This window comes from Physella acuta, unplaced genomic scaffold (assembly GCF_028476545.2).
Source record: "Physella acuta isolate Inbredline_101_S28 unplaced genomic scaffold, ASM2847654v3 ptg000801l, whole genome shotgun sequence".
NCBI lineage: Eukaryota > Metazoa > Mollusca > Gastropoda > Physidae > Physella > Physella acuta.
The window spans coordinates 232000-249437 of NW_026732319.1; the positions used below are offsets into that span (position 1 = coordinate 232000).

Below are 17438 nucleotides of genomic sequence, written 5' to 3' on the forward strand. Positions count from 1 at the left end.
ACATTTGAAGGTGTTGATTATCATTACATTTGTTAACTTATTATTATTTGGAAAAAAATGCTTCTCTCTACCCTTTAACATCACCAAAACAAAATAGATTGCGTATACGTACATATACAAGCCTCCTCGGCCAGGCCCACCTGCCTCTGTGAAAAAACTATCTGTAAAGGAACATGACGTGTGTTTATTTAGCAGCATATACCAGGAATAGCCCGGGTTGGGAAATATATTACGTTTCCAATTAACCCTAATCAAAACTAACCAATACCAACCAAAATCAACACACAAACGCAAACACAAACTAAAACACAAACACAACCCAAAGCCTTTAAAAACACAAACATTAACAAAAACGCAAACACAAAAGCAAACATAACGCAAAACAATAACACAGAACATAAACACAAACTTAATTAAATTAATTATAAAAGCATAGTGCTCATAGAGTAGCCCGGGGCGCCGAATCGCACCATGCCGGGGCGTCGGCGGAACCACCTGAATGAACTTAGTAAATGACTATAACACCCAATCTTATTTATAGTCTATCACTCTGTTTGAAACGAAAGTAGTTGCCATAGCGCTGAATTGCATTGGAAGAAATTCCAAATTTCTTTTACAGTTACATTTAAGGAAAAAACGACAAAAAAAACCAATTGAAAAAATGACAATGTTAAATGTTAAAAGTTTTAAAATGATTTATTTTGGACTTCAAAAAGAGTCTTGAGAAAAATATTTTGTAATAAGAAATTCCAATGAGAAACGAAACTAATATTTTTAGTAGATTTAAAGTGTAAATCTATAACATGGAACGTGCACTGTAAGGCGCAAAAAATAACCGCTCGTTTCCATTGATCACATCTAATAAGGCTGTTGTCCACCGTGGTTGCCTCTGTAAATACATTATGTCAAAAATGTTAACAATAATTAAAAGTCTTGTTAGGTACTGTTACATACATACTGTTGTAAATACTGTAAATATGCCAAAATTATTAATACAAATTAAGAAGACTTGTTATCTGAAAGTTATATAGATACAGGGTATACTAATATCAACTTTAGAAGTTTTTGTTGACATATTATTGTTTAATACAAAAATTCAGGGGGAAAAAAATTAGCAAAGTAATCTTTTTTTTTGCTATTGATTCTCTAACATAAATTAAGCCAACAAAAAATTATAACCAGTCGGTGATGAATTTTACATAGGTTGATTTACAGATTATACAGTGATATATGCTGATCATGTTACATAACACATGTTATGAGTGTGTTATAAAACAAAGCTCTCGTTCATCATTGTCAGACACAAAAATCAGAAACAGTGAAGGATGTACTGCTAATGTAATGTGAATGGGATATCCACATGGGTCTACGACAAATTCCCGAAAGACACTTTCCCGAATGCCGTTTGCCCGAAGGCCGATTTCCCGAATGGACACTTGCCCGAATGTTAGTGAGAATAAAAAAGCACATGTAAGTAAAGGACGACTGACAACTTTTAAAATTAATTTTACTTTGTCAGCGTGAACTTTTTATTTGGGTTGTGTGTAAATTAATTATAAAACCAAAATTACAATTAATTAGTATTTTAAATAAGCGTGTAATCACATTGGTATTAAAATAAAATCTGGATCAATTTTGTTCGTAGAAATAATAATGATAATTATATTGTATAAACTTAAGGTTCTATTAGAAATGAGTATCGAAAAAAAATATGTACGTATTGCTATAATATAAGAAGCTAGTATTGAAATAATAATGTGTACGCATGGCTATATAAGAAGCTATTTTGAAATAAATGTGTAATTAAGCCCAGCGTTGTGCTAGTATTGAAAAAAAGTGTACCAATTGCCAAGTAAGGAACTAGTAATAAAATAAAATGTATAATTAAGAGTATATATAGAACTAGTAATGAAATTCATGTTAACTTATGGTCAAACGTGAAGCTATTCATGAAATAAGTTGTGAACTAATAGTTCAAAAATGGTCAAGTATTAAAACAAAATATGAACTCACGGTGGGTCATAGTTGCATGAAACCAGGTTGGGCATTTCTTCATTTTCCTCACACTGAGTGATGGCACAGCCAACTGATACTGAATCTCTCCACACCATCTACAAATCACACAATGATTTAATTAAAAATGGACTAGGATTAATTTTTTTATTACTACAATGTATTCTAGTATTTATAATTGAACAGAATATTTGATGAATAAAAAAAAATATCTCACTACTGATATGTAAGCTATTGACAACATCTCACCTGTGAATAATGACCACAGGTAGGTGAATCCTGAGCAATACATTCCCAGTCATCATCAACATATTCCAGTTCCTTTAACCAGGATGCAGCGCTTCTGTAGGCCAAATACGTGGCGTTGTCGTCCAAAGCTGCAACATGACAGGTTCGTTATTTGTCACAAAAGTCTTTAAAATTTCGACATTGACGGGGAAACTATGAGACGGGTCTACTAGTGTTTGGTTAATAAAGCATGGATCTATTTCTGGTAGAAAAATGATGGTAGGAATCTACCTCTGTTAGGTTAATTATGGTATGGGTTGATTAATGTTATGTAGGGATCTACCTATGTTGAATTTATTAATGTTATGTTAATTAATTATGGTATGGGTTTATTAATGTTATCTATAATGGTATGAGTTTATTAATATTAGGTTACGTATGTCATGGGTTTATCAATGTTAGGTCAAGTATGGCATAAATCTACTACTGATAGCGTTATGATGGTATGGGCCTACTAGTAATAGGTTAATGATATGGGTTTACTACTAATAAGTAAATAATGGTATGAGTCTTCTACTGATATGTTTATGACATTATGGGACTACTAGTGATAATTTAATGATAATATGGGTCTACTACAGGTGTTTATGATCATATGGGTCTACCTCTGATATGTTTTTGATTGTATGGGTCCACTTCTGATATGTTTATGAGGGTATGGGTCTACCACTGATATGTTTTTGATTATATATGTCAATTTATGATATGTTTATGATGTTATGGGTCCACTACTTGTATGTTTATGATGGTGTAAGTCCACTACTGATATGTTTATGATGTTATGGGTCTATTACTGTTATGTTTATGATGGTATGGGTCCACTACTGATATGTTTATGATGGTATGGGTCTATTATTAATAAGTTTATGATGATGATCTTACGTCCATTTTGGTATAAGTTCTCCCCGTATTGTTGATTGCTGTGTTCAAATTCACACCTGGATGTCCAGTCTTCTGCGAACTCGGCCAGTGTAGTGTCCCATACCTGGTGATAAAATATAATTAGGAAAGCAAAAACAGTCCGTAGCAAATGAATTGACCCCGGACCCTGCACCCCCCCCCCCCCCTTCTCTCTTCCCACAATATAAGGTACTTGCCTTTCATGACAAAAGGCTGATAGATGCTAGTTAAAATTATCACAAAAGGTGATAAATTCTTTTTTAATTTCCAAGAGAATAAAAAACCAAAAAAAACAAGCTTTATTCTAATGGAACCTAATCGTGTAGAATTTGAAAAATATCGACTTCAATTTTATGGGCCATCAACTAGTAGCTGTACTTTCCGTGCAGCCTGATCCTCTCTGAACCCGTAAAACCACCCTGGCTAATACGGGTGAAAAGAGGCCATGAACTAAAAGGGGTATCCAAGGCCCTCCGGCAGACATTTTGACCTGAAGCTGCGGCCTCCACGTGGCCACGGAAGGGTGCCCTACCCGGGTAGCTAACGGCAGCTAGGGATTTTTAGTCTGTGCATCCGTGCCGGCCGGCGTCCCCTGGCCGACACATGGATGCCAGTCCGGAGAGCCTGGTACGTCGGATTCCCAACTTTCTACAGCACGTAATTCTGAATAAATTGACTTTCTTGATACACAATGGATTTGTTCCTTTAGAACTTGGTTTGAAACACAATGAATGTATTACTTTGAAGCTTGGCTCGAATCACAATGTATTTGTTCCGTTGTAATTGTAGCTTGGCTTGAAACACAATAAATTTGTTACTTTGTAGATTGGCTTGAAACACAATAGATTTGTTCCTTAAGAACTTAGCTTGAAATTGAAGGATTTGTTCCTTGAAACTTGGCTATACTTAGGGGTCATCCATAAATGACGTCACACTTTTTTTGACGACTTTTACCTCCCCCCGCCCTCTCCCCTCCGTCACACATCGTCAAAAAAAGCCAGACCCCCCCTAAAATGACGTCACACCTCAGCCTACAACCCCCCCCCCCTCAAAATTGCTGTTGAATTTTTCTTAAAACATTGATATTTTTCCAAAATCTTGTCTGAACTCTGTCAAAATAGAGTATTTTGATCAATTCCTATTACAATTTATTAAAACAGTTTTCTCAAACACGAAATAACGGCTAAAATTCGTTTTCTAACATTGCTTATTTATACTACAAAAGTGTGACGTCGCACCATCTGAACAGCCCCCTCCCCCTCATCACACACCGTCACAAAATTACGGACCCCCCTCTAATTACATATACATTAATGTAATAGATCCCCATTGTAGAGCTTAATATCCAAAGTCATAAGCTCAGACGTAAAAGAACACCCGTTTCCTGGGCGTTTCCTAGACGCACTTGCGCACTGGATGAACTAATTATTATTGCATAAAATTACCTGCTATTTATCAAACACATCTGTGGGGTTGTAGGGGGGTGAGGAAAATAGGTCGACTGTGTAGCGATATTTTGTTACCCCAATCTAACACACACACAGAGAAACTGAGTAAATACTTGTTACATAATGCCAAACGATTGCACGGAGACTGGGCTGTGACCTTGATTTGCATTGACATTGAGAATTATCGAATCATCAAGAATTGTTTCCTCTCTATTCGACATCAGCGAAAATGTCAATGCCTATAAACGAATGTAATCTTTCTAAATTAGAATTACTAATTAGCTTGGACTCGTGTGGAAGAATATATACCGTATCAAAGAAATCCTCTGAATAGATTTCTAGATCAACAGTTAATATAAACTATATAATTCTAACCTTGGGCGTAACCAGCTTTGATTTTTTTGGGGTGAGGGGCGGGGACGGCCGGAATAAATAATTAGGAGTCAGCACCTAACCCAGATGTTGGTATAAATATCCCAGAGATTGGTTAGTGCCACTTCATTCGATCTCAGAACGGCCATTGGGAGACATTTGTTCAGGTTAGATCTGATTTACGATACCTTACTTACATTTTGCCTATTTTATATATATATATATATATATATATATATATATATATATATATATATATATATATATATATATATATATACATAAATGCATATATATATACAATATACATATATATACAGGTATACATATATATATATATATGTATGATATTTATATGTGGTATATACATATATATATATATATATATATATATATAAATATATATATCTTTGTATATATATATCTTTGTGTATATATATATATATATATATATATATATACAAAGATATATATATATATATGTAACTAGGGTAAGTTACCAAAGACTGGATTCATACTATTGATAGAAACGCATCACGGTCTGATGCAACGATGTGGATTGATGGCGATCGCAAAGCCGCGGCGCAGTATGACAGGCTGATGTAACTAATGGTAATTATTACGATATACGAGGGGATGATGGGAAGGCGACGGGTAGAGAGAGACAGTTGAGAAGGGAAAGCCGAACTGTAGAGACGTGTGGAGTAGGAGTAGAGTATCAAGTTGGTTACTGAACGGGTTAGCCGTATATTGTGTTAAGAAGGACAATAGACATGTGTATTCAGTTATATGAAGCCTAGTGAGGACTGTTGGGGGTCAGTTGATTCAGACTGTTATTTTGAAACATCTCTCTTGATTCATTATATTATTGTGAAGCATTCTTTGATTCATGTAATAAAAGGATCAATAATGAACCTGCATCTTCGAGTATCTATGCTGTGGTCAATGTTGTGTGGAATGAGTGGTTAGACTCGTTACATTTGGCGCTGCGAGCAGGGTGAATTCAATTAGACTTGCCGCTTTAGCCAGGGAAGGTCACATTTGGCGTTGTCGGCAGGATAGACTCGGGGAAGGTCACATTTGGCGCTGCGAGCGGGATGAATTGAACGAGACCAGCCGCTTGAGGCACCCATAGTCAACCTAGTTCATAACTGTGTTTAGTGTGTGTGTGAATTCGGACATTCAGGAACAGTGAAAATTGAGGAACGAGGAAAATTTTTTCATACACACACGGTAAGAAAGAACTCTTTTTTTTTACTTACGGAATAAAATGTCTACTCTGGACGAGAAGCAGACCCATATAGTGGTCCTACCCAGAGAGTCCCACATTAACAAATTTTACGGGGACGGTGATCCCACGTTAACCAACAGGTTCAGTGAAGAGGTCAAAGCGGCCTGGGCCTCGAGAGGCATGTCACCAGAGGAAAGATTAAGACTGCTGATGGGCAGCATAGGAGAGACGGTTAGGGCAGAGGTCAAATGCCACGATAAAACCATCCAATCAGATCCAGATAAGGTGCTGGATCTGATTATGGAGACCTTTGGGGAGAGACGGTCGGGATCGCAACTGCTAGCAGGGTTCGTAGGCTTGAGGCAGAGATTGGCGGAGAGTGTGATGGAGTACTCACACCGGATGAATAGGGCCTTTAATTCGGTAAAGGTCAAAACACCGGACATTGATGTACGCCTACTGAGGGACCATTTCATTGAGGGGCTGGCAACCCCGATCCTAAGAAGAGAGTTGAAAGAGGAGGTCCACAAAGAACCGCAGTTGACCTTCCTTCAGGTCAGGAACTCAGCGATCCGCAGGTCCGAGGATGAGGACCAATCGAACTGTTCGGTGGACAAAGTCTCTGTGCCTGAACAGAGACAATCCCCACCCACAGGGGCCGACACGATGGAGACCATGATGGCTCAACTGTTGGCCCACCTAGATAAGGTTGACCAACGTTTGGAGAGGTTAGAAAGCAGGTCAACAGCTGAGAATCGGGAAAAGAACGGGACAAAACAGGGACGGGTTGGACGGCCGCGTCCGGCCAAGCCATCACTCCAATGGACGGCCGACGGTCGGCCAATTTGTTTGTCTTGTTCACAACCCGGACATATGGCACGGTACTGCCAGGGAAAAGGGTCGTCCTCTGTAAGGCAGGGCCAGGCTACAGAGGGGCGAGGGTATGGCCCAAGAAGCAAAATGATGGGAGTCTGTCCCGAAATGGTGATTACGATTGGGGACATCGCGGTGAAGGCAATTGTGGATACAGGCTCCCAGGTGACGACAATCACGGAAAATTTTTACACCAAATGGATGAAAGGAAAAGACCATAGGTTGAGGCCTGACACATGCATGCGCCTGACGGCAGCTAATGGACTAACCATTCCATACTGTGGTTATTTTCTGGCGGATGTCGTGGTGGCAGGACATAGGTTGAAGCAGGTTGGGGTGTTCGTGACGAAACACAACCTAGAGACAAATGTGTCAAATATACCTTGCCTGTTGGGCATGAATATTCTTGGCCAGTTGCCAGAATTTCTTACAAATATTGTCGGATCGACCACACCAGGTCGGGGATCCAAGTTGGCCAGGTTTGCCAAGACCAGAGGAAGGACAGCAGTCCCGGCAAACACGGTCAAGGCAATCACATTACAAATTGGTGATAGAAGCGTGAATGGTGATGTGATGATAGAACCATGTGGCGCCGCACTGAGGGCAGGCGTCGTGTTACTGCGGACATACACATCAGCGGAAAATGGACTAGTTCAAGGACTAGTGGCAAATGTTTTGGATGAGGAAATTTTTATACCGCCTAACACTCTGGTAGGAGTACCACAGAACGTCGAGGTACAAAGGTCGGCACAGTGCATCGAACTGAGCAATACCAGCAGTAATGAAGTAACAATTAGGTCGGTCAATGTGACGGCCGAGGTGAAGAAAGAAGATGGCCGATCATATACATTCCCGGAAACTGAGGACCCAAAACTAAATGAATTGCTGAATAAATACAGTGATATATTTGCCTCGTATGAGGGTGATTTGGGTTACACGGAAGTAATAAAACACCAGATAACCTTACTACAAGACAAACCGGTGGCGCAACCTTATCGAAGATTACCACCGAGTCACTACTCTGCGGTGAAAGCACACCTGAACGATCTACTAAAAAAGGGAATTATTACAACCAGCACTAGCCCGTATGCGGCACCGATAGTAGTGGTAAAAAAGAAGTCAGGGGAGATAAGACTGTGTTGTGATTACCGGAAATTGAACAATATCACAAGAAGGGATGCATTCCCCTTGCCTCGTATTGATGAATGTCTTGATGCGTTGGGGGGAGCAAGATTTTTTTCTACCTTGGATTTGGCTAGTGGCTACCACCAAGTGGCCATGCACCCCAACGATCAACATAAAACTGCATTTATTTCTCCATTGGGACTGTACGAGTGGACCCGTATGCCGTTTGGTCTAACTAATGCACCTGCTACATTCCAGCGAGTAATGCAGAGTGCTATGAGTGACTTTCTATTTCAAATAATGTTGGTGTACTTGGATGATATACTGGTTTACTCAAAAACTTGGGAGGACCATCTAGAAAGATTAGAACAAGTGTTTCTCCGTCTTAGGGAGATAGGAGTAAAGCTGAACCCAGACAAATGCTGCTTCGGTCTGAACTCGGTACATTTTTTGGGTTACGTGATTTCGTCGGATGGCATCGCCACTGACCCAGATAAAATTGCAGCTGTTAAAGAATGGAAACAGCCAACAACTACAGTAGAGGTCAGATCATTCTTGGGCTTTGCTTCCTATTATAGAAAATTTGTGCCTGGTTTTGCAAAAATTGCCGCACCATTGCATGACTTGGTAAACAAAATGACAAAGAAACACAGTAAGGAGAAAAAGAAAGGTAAAACACAACGGATAGGTGAATTATGGACTGAGGAATGCCTGAACTCGTTTAAGCTATTGAAAAAGGCTTTGACAGAGGCGCCGATATTAGGATACGCAGACTTTGACAAACCATTTCGGCTAGAAATTGACGCCAGCTCTAAAGGTCTGGGAGCTGTGCTATCACAACATCAAAAGCAAGGTTTCAGGGTTATTGCGTATGCCAGTCGAGCTCTGAAGGAATCAGAGAAGAACATGACAAATTACAGCGCCATGAAACTAGAACTTTTGACATTAAAATGGGCTGTGACGGAAAAATTCAGGGACTATCTATTAGGTGCTAAATGTGTGGTATACACTGACAATAACCCCCTCAGTCACCTAAAGACAGCAAAGTTGGGATCCATCGAACAGCGATGGGCAGCAGAATTGGCACTCTTTGACCTGGAGATAAAATTTCGCCCGGGGCGGTCTAATGGCAATGCGGACGCCTTATCAAGGAATCCTTACGAGAGACCGGGCGATGAGGAAGAAACGCTGACAGGAATATGTGAGGTCAGAGCGTCAACAGATATCCCTCACGGGGTGCAAGTGAGGCAGAACGGACAGACCGGGGTGGAGCACATTTCCACAGAGCCCGGACATATGGACATTGGTGATTTTAGTTGCCTTAATCACAAAGAGATAAGAGATGCCCAGAGAACGGATAGTGGCTTACAGCCGCTGTTGAAACACGTCCAGGAACAAAAATTCCCAGGAAGAAGGGAAAGAGAACAATTTGGTCGAGAAACAAAGAAAATACTGAGTCAGTGGGACCGTCTCAGTATAAAGGATGGTGTTCTCATGCGGAGAATTCATGACCAAATAGATGGGACAATACAACAGGTGGTGGTGCCTGGACAATTACGAGAAGAAGTGCTAAGGTTGGCACATGACAGGGCAGGACACCAGGGTCAGGACAGGACGCACAAAATATTACGACGGAGGTGTTACTGGCCCAATATGGAAATGGAGGTCAAACGCCATTGTGAGGTTTGTGTGAGGTGTCAGCATGCGAAAATGCCAGTTGTCAAAATGAGACAGCCATCGGGACACCTATTAGCGACAAAACCACTAGAGATTGTGGCTATGGACTTTACGTCGTTGGAGCAATCATCGGATGGGACGGAACATGTGTTGGTAATGACTGATGTTTTCACCAAATGGACTGTGGCGGTGCCCACACGAGATCAGACTGCCAAAACAGTGGCAAAGGTCTTAATAGAACATTGGTTCATCAAATATGGCATACCAAGACAATTACACTCTGACCAAGGAAGGGCCTTCGAGTCAGAAGTAATTAACCAACTGTGCAGCCACTACGGGATCAACAAATCTAGAACAACCACATTTAATCCGAAAGGAAACGGACAGTGCGAGCGGTTCAACCGCAGCATGCATGATTTGCTGCGTACGCTAGAACCTGAACAGAAAAAACGTTGGCCTGATTTTCTCCCAGAGTTGGTATATCTATACAACTGCACACCCCATGCCACAACCGGCTTTTCGCCATACATGTTGCTGTTCGGACGGGAGGCTCGACTCCCCCTTGACTTGTTCCTAGGAAAAAAGGAGAGTATGACTGGCTCATACACTGCACTGGAATATGTGAATGAACATATGAGACGAATTAGAGAAATGTACAGGGTAGTACAGGAAAGACTAGAACATGAAGCACGGCGAAGGGAACCGCCGGTACAGACAAAGGACCCGCCACTCAAACTGAACGACAGGGTATTACTGCGTAGCCACCCGTTAGGCAGAAACAAAATCCACGACCTCTGGGGACAGGAGATATGGCAAGTCGTGGAGATGCCTAAAGTAGCAGGTGGCCCCTTTAAGATAAGACCCATCGATCACACCAAACCGGATCGGTGGGCGAATATTGCTCAATTAAAGAAATATTGTCATAGTCAAGAAGAGCAGTTACACACAAAGAAACCTAAGACAATTAGGGAACCGGAAACTACAACGGAAATTCTCATACCCATCCCGGAACCATGTCACCATCAACAGCGCAACAGCGATACACAAGGGGAGGATACCGGCAACAAGGAGGATCCCGGTCCCTCCAAAAGCAGAGAGACAGTAGACCATCAGATAAGTGGTCCGCGGAGAAGTTTGAGAAACAGAAAGAATACGAAATTTTTTGTCAGCAACCATCAATTCTTTCATGGTCGCGCTGGTATGAGAACAGACTGTTCAAAAAGTCATAAAAGTGAACTGGTGAAGGCACCAGACGAAAAAAGGTGGATGTGAATTCTAGAACTGTTTTGTGTCTGAGGAAGATGTTACGAATGTGACGACATTGACAGTGAGTGGAACAATAATTTTTTTTTACGGCGGTGCTTTTGACATTGAAGGAGTGCACCTGTCAAGCGTTGTTTGTGGTTGAAAACACACAAAAAAAAGGCGGGGGTGGATGTAACTAGGGTAAGTTACCAAAGACTGGATTCATACTATTGATAGAAACGCATCACGGTCTGATGCAACGATGTGGATTGATGGCGATCGCAAAGCCGCGGCGCAGTATGACAGGCTGATGTAACTAATGGTAATTATTACGATATACGAGGGGATGATGGGAAGGCGACGGGTAGAGAGAGACAGTTGAGAAGGGAAAGCCGAACTGTAGAGACGTGTGGAGTAGGAGTAGAGTATCAAGTTGGTTACTGAACGGGTTAGCCGTATATTGTGTTAAGAAGGACAATAGACATGTGTATTCAGTTATATGAAGCCTAGTGAGGACTGTTGGGGGTCAGTTGATTCAGACTGTTATTTTGAAACATCTCTCTTGATTCATTATATTATTGTGAAGCATTCTTTGATTCATGTAATAAAAGGATCAATAATGAACCTGCATCTTCGAGTATCTATGCTGTGGTCAATGTTGTGTGGAATGAGTGGTTAGACTCGTTACATTTGGCGCTGCGAGCAGGGTGAATTCAATTAGACTTGCCGCTTTAGCCAGGGAAGGTCACATTTGGCGTTGTCGGCAGGATAGACTCGGGGAAGGTCACATATATATATATATATTTATATTTATATTTATATTTATATTTATATTTATATTTATATTTATATTTATATTTATATTTATATTTATATTTATATTTATATTTATATTTATATTTATATTTATATATATATATATATATATATATATATATATATATATATATATATATATATATATATATATATATATATATATATATGTATATATATATATATATATATATATATATATATATATATATATATATAAATATATATATATATATCTGTAACCACGTGTGATCTGATTTATTACCCAACAGGTGACAAAATGAAGACCATTCTTATATTTCTTGCCACGTTTGCCGTGACACAAGCCACAACTGTCACGTTATCAGCTGGCGACGTGGCTGCCTTCCTTAAGGCCCACAACGAAGTGCGGGCCGGGCTTCAACTCCCACCCGTGGTGAGTTCATCAACTTTTCTACCTTGTTGCCTCAAAGCATGTCATCCATCTGGTGATCAATTCTACTGTCTCCATCTACTGATTCTATTAAAATGTGGTGGCGTTGCTAGGTCGGGTGTCACCTGGTGCGGCACCTAGAAATGAACGTTGGTGTCACCCCCCTTCCCCCACATTTAATATGTCAAAACTTTGCACGATTATTAATAGCAACAATGTTTATCTATAGTCGGTTATTAATACAGCTTGATGTAACATAGTTAGCAAGTTTACGTTATGATGCCATCACCCCTCCCCCCCTTGTCGGGATTTATCAATTTCGGCTCTTAAAAACAATTTAACTCAAATGAATAATTTATTTAAATGGAATGATCTTTTTTTTTCTCTATATAATTATATTTTGCTATTTTTGCCTTGGTGTCACCCCCTAAATGGTGTCACCCGGTGCCATCCGCACCCCCGCTCCGCCCTCGCTACGCCTATGATGTAGATCTATCATTCTATGTATTTTAGTAAACTACAATTAACCAAAGTCCCCTTTTTAGCGCAATTTCCATACGGACAATTGCTATTATTAATTCGTCATTTCTGGATGTATGAATGAATGAATGGATGGATGTGTGTCCGCAGCTTTAAGTCGTATCTCCTCCTCAACGAAGCAATATCGAGGACTAGTTCCAAAGCAAATATGTTAAGCAGGTTCCAAGGATGATTGTGGGCCAAAAAAATTCCCGGAATTCCTTCCTGGATTTCCCGGAAAAGCCAAAACACCTCAAACAAATGCAGTTTTTGGTCCATATCTCGGCAACCAGACCACTTAGCGACTTAAAACATTTACCAATCGATTCCTGCCATAATTTAGAACAATATTGCCGAAGAAAGTGTTCAAAAATATCCTTTCGTTCGGTCACAAAATAATATTTACTACTTTTTTTAGGCCAAGGAAGAATATTTAAACTGAGCATCGTGTAGGCCTAGGATGATATTTACTACTTTTTTAAACTGAGCATCGTGTAGGCCTACTCGTTAAAATAAAACTATTTCCGTTGATATAGGTTAATTATAGTTGTCTTTTTTTTTTTAGCGCAAAAAAATATCCTTTCGTTCGGTCACAAAAAATTAAAAATTGTTATGGATAACATAAAGAAAATTGCGCTTAAATTGTCACTAGACTTTTTATTAGCTTGCTTTAAAGAAAATTCTATTATCAAACACAGGTATAAAAATCCCCCCCCCCCCCCCCCCCCCCAAAGTTGATGTCAAACGGACTGTCGTTTATCAGTCACACACTCTTGTTTACATGTGTTATTATAATTACCCTCACCAGGCATGGAACGACACACTTGCCGACTTCGCCACCGACTACACAGGCAAATGTGTGTTCAAGCACAGCCACGGCCCATACGGGGAAAACATGTTTACATCCGGACGTAAGTAGCCAGATCAGTTTGTTAAAATGTTGCCAAAAGTAAATTTTCAAAATATACCAACTTGCAAAACATTAATGAATTATTCTGCCATGTCTAAATACTAAACAAAATAAAGCTACAATATTATGTGTTTTTACGCAATAGAAAATATTTTTGTTAATATATTACACTTTCACTTTCTTACATTGATCAGTAACACTTTCTACTCGCCAGCCCTCAACACCAACGCCACTGAACTAGCCTACAAAAGCGCCGCTTCATGGAAGAGTGAGCTGGCCAATGTAGACTTCCCAGCCTGGAAATGTGTCAGTAGCTCACCAACCTGTGGCCACTACTCACAGGTAAGCATACACACCTACACATGGGCAAGATAGCTGAGAACTGTTACACACCCACCTGTAAACAAATACACAAACCTACACCTGATCAAGGTAGCTGTGTTTAAATAACCGTTACACACACACGTGTAAACACACATTACACACCTACGCCTGAGCAAGATCACTGTGATCAAAGAACAGTTGCACATGCATGTAAATAGTTATACACATAGATCTATCTACACACGATCAAAGTAGTCGTGTTTAAATAGCCGACAAATCAACTTAGTTATGCTAAGATCACGTAAATATGTTTTCCAGCAAAAAAAACTTATCTTTTAGGGTTGAATTACTGAAGTTTTTAATTAGTAGATCAAGGTTTTGGTTATGTACAGGGGTACACTGGCCCGTCAGTCTCCCGGGGAAAATCCCGGCGAGCTTCAAGGAAAACGTCTCAGTGCCCCCCCCCCCCCCCCCACACCTCCCAGGAACGGAGATGTATTAGTCCAATTTAGTGTTTTAATAGTTTTTTTTCAATTGTTTCTATTTACAATGTTCCCATTACTACACACACCAAATTGCAAAATGTAGGCCTAGATGGGGGAAAAGTTGCACAATGAAAATGTCAATCTGGTTTTGTGAAAAAGAAAGAGAAGGTGGGGAGGGGGGGGGGTCGTAAAATTTCCCGGGACTCCTGTACATAATGTATTGCAAAATTCTAATACGTTATGTTTCATAATATATTTTTAGATGGTTTGGAAAGCAACCAATCAAATCGGCTGTGCTATCGCTCAATGTGGAGGCAAGGCCGGAGTGCTACCAAATTTAGTTATCTGTGAATATATTCCACGGTAAGTTCGCGTTGAAATATTTAGGTATCTGTGAATATATTCCACGGTAAGTTCGCGTTGAAATATTTAGGCATCTGTGAATATATTCCACGGTAAGTTCGCGTTGAAATATTTAGGTATCTGTGAATATATTCCACGGTAAGTTCGCGTTGAAATATTTAGGTATCTGTGAATATATTCCACGGTAAGTTCGCGTTGAAATATTTAGGTATCTGTGAATATATTCCACGGTAAGTTCGCGTTGAAATATTTAGGCATCTGTGAATATATTCCACGGTAAGTTCGCGTTGAAATATTTAGGCATCTGTGAATATATTCCACGGTAAGTTCGCGTTGAAATATTTAGGTATCTGTGATTATATTCCTCGGGAAGTTCCTGTTGCTATATTTAGGTACATGTAAATAAGGGAGTAGGATGGTACCCACTACCAATCATCCACCGCCCCCACCCCCTTCCTGATATTATCACCAAAATTAATCCATCCTCATGGCAATCTCTAACTGTGATGCTATAGATCGGGATTGAATTCGTTTATTCTTAACTTTCCCGGATTCACCGTCTCGTATTCGATACATTACCTATAAAAAGTGAGAAAGACGATATATTTTGTTTTCTGAAAGCTTATTTCATAAGAAGTTTCTCGAGTTCGAACACTCGGGCAGATGAGGCTCGTTAGCTGGGGAAAGCCACTCTTCTAGGAGTGACAACTCAATCAACGGCTGCCTTGTAGTTTGTTCTTGGTTGGACAATTCTATGGAAACAAATCCAAAAAGAAAAGCAGGCTGAAATTGGAGTCAATGGCCTCAATGGCGCATAACCAGTTTTTTTTTTTTTTCACGTATCCATAATTGAGTTGGAGGGGGATCCATTCCAGCACTAAAATTAAGAGCGAAGAAGAAAAACAAAAAATAAAAAGTTGAGGCTTCTTATTTCTTCTACGATATCACGTGGGAAATTGAATGACTGATTCTCGAGGTTGGGAGGGGAGGCGTAATAGGAAAAAAAAATTGGGTCAAAGATTGGCAACGATAATTGGCGTGATAATTACCTGGGATGAAAAAGCGTCCGGGGGTTAATGAGATGGAAGTAATTGATCAGGGGTAATGTCCCTTGTGTTTGCTATGTATACATTCTTGGGTGATTACATAGTAGTTACTCGCCCAGCGCTTGTTGGCGGCCGATATCAGACTTGTATAAATGATGTAATTTTTGTGTATAAAGATATAGAGATTAAGTCAAATTTACATCTCGACATTTTATCTGCATGCGTAACTAAAGGTTTTAAAAAATATTTTATGTATAACTGTTTTCCACATAGCCCAAATACTAGAAAGGTTTTGTTTTCTCATATAACAAAATATCAGACTGTATAACCACCTTGCTAGTTATTTGTGCTACATACATAAGTATAAACTTTCTATATAGAGCATGTTTCAATAGAAATTCTCGTGACTAATAACAAATGGTTTATATCCAAATAAAATTTATGTATAAGTTTAGGCAAACAATGATAATGATAAATAAAAATAATTTTTCTGATATTTATGTAACCTTTTATAACTTTTCTTTTACGAAACAAACATTTTTTGTAACATTCCTCAGTGGTAATTACATCGGCCAACAACCATACTAGTGCCTTGTCCTGGCATCAACAAGTGTAACAGTTTCCTGCAATAGGCTAAACCCTCCATGTCAATGTCTCTTGTTCTGTGATTGACCTACATGGCTATGAAGATATCTTCTATCTCTTTCTGCTGAAATTTTATTTTTGTATAAATAAATTAAACTATATTTATAGTAGAGATTAAAGCTATTTTTAACATTTGAAGGTGTTGATTATCATTACATTTGTTAACTTATTATTATTTGGAAAAAAATGCTTCTCTCTACCCTTTAACATCACCAAAACAAAATAGATTGCGTATACGTACATATACAAGCCTCCTCGGCCAGGCCCACCTGCCTCTGTGAAAAAACTATCTGTAAAGGAACATGACGTGTGTTTATTTAGCAGCATATACCAGGAATAGCCCGGGTTGGGAAATATATTACGTTTCCAATTAACCCTAATCAAAACTAACCAATACCAACCAAAATCAACACACAAACGCAAACACAAACTAAAACACAAACACAACCCAAAGCCTTTAAAAACACAAACATTAACAAAAACGCAAACACAAAAGCAAACATAACGCAAAACAATAACACAGAACATAAACACAAACTTAATTAAATTAATTATAAAAGCATAGTGCTCATAGAGTAGCCCGGGGCGCCGAATCGCACCATGCCGGGGCGTCGGCGGAACCACCTGAATGAACTTAGTAAATGACTATAACACCCAATCTTATTTATAGTCTATCACTCTGTTTGAAACGAAAGTAGTTGCCATAGCGCTGAATTGCATTGGAAGAAATTCCAAATTTCTTTTAC

The 17438-nt window shown here is 39.4% G+C and overlaps 2 protein-coding genes across 2 annotated transcripts; one reads left to right on the forward strand and one right to left on the reverse strand.

Moving 5' to 3' along the window:
• Window positions 1–804: 804 nt before the first annotated feature.
• Window positions 805–3685, reverse strand: LOC131951130 (uncharacterized). Its single transcript, XM_059313421.1, has 5 exons — window positions 3632–3685; window positions 3184–3286; window positions 2263–2390; window positions 2014–2111; window positions 805–889 (listed from the first exon to the last, which is right to left on the reverse strand). Exons 1-5 carry the CDS (start codon window positions 3683–3685, stop codon window positions 859–861), a joined length of 414 nt encoding a protein of 137 aa, XP_059169404.1. The 3' UTR covers window positions 805–858.
• Window positions 3686–5128: 1443 nt separating this feature from the next.
• On the forward strand, window positions 5129–16798 carry LOC131951154 (uncharacterized). The gene is made up of 6 exons (XM_059313448.1): window positions 5129–5188; window positions 12261–12403; window positions 13728–13830; window positions 14044–14171; window positions 14901–15001; window positions 16605–16798. Exons 2-6 carry the CDS (start codon window positions 12269–12271, stop codon window positions 16633–16635), a joined length of 498 nt encoding a protein of 165 aa, XP_059169431.1. The 5' UTR covers window positions 5129–5188; window positions 12261–12268; the 3' UTR covers window positions 16636–16798.
• The last annotated feature ends 640 nt before the right edge of the window (window positions 16799–17438 follow it).

What these genes read in the sequence shown, in the direction of transcription:
- LOC131951130 (XM_059313421.1), bottom strand. Translation starts at nt 3,685, where the DNA reads ATGTCTGCCGGAGGGCCTTGGATACCCCTTTTAGTTCATGGCCTCTTT. An exon ending in GAACTTATACCAAAATGGAC is followed by an intron (nt 2,391 to 3,183) that starts GTAAGATCATCA and finishes GTCATGTTGCAG; the next exon opens with CTTTGGACGACAACGCCACG. An exon ending in CCTGTGGTCATTATTCACAG is followed by an intron (nt 2,112 to 2,262) that starts GTGAGATGTTGT and finishes TGTGATTTGTAG; the next exon opens with ATGGTGTGGAGAGATTCAGT.
- LOC131951154 (XM_059313448.1), top strand. Translation starts at nt 12,269, where the DNA reads ATGAAGACCATTCTTATATTTCTTGCCACGTTTGCCGTGACACAAGCC. An exon ending in GGCTTCAACTCCCACCCGTG is followed by an intron (nt 12,404 to 13,727) that starts GTGAGTTCATCA and finishes TACCCTCACCAG; the next exon opens with GCATGGAACGACACACTTGC. An exon ending in ATCTGTGAATATATTCCACG is followed by an intron (nt 15,002 to 16,604) that starts GTAAGTTCGCGT and finishes AACATTCCTCAG; the next exon opens with TGGTAATTACATCGGCCAAC.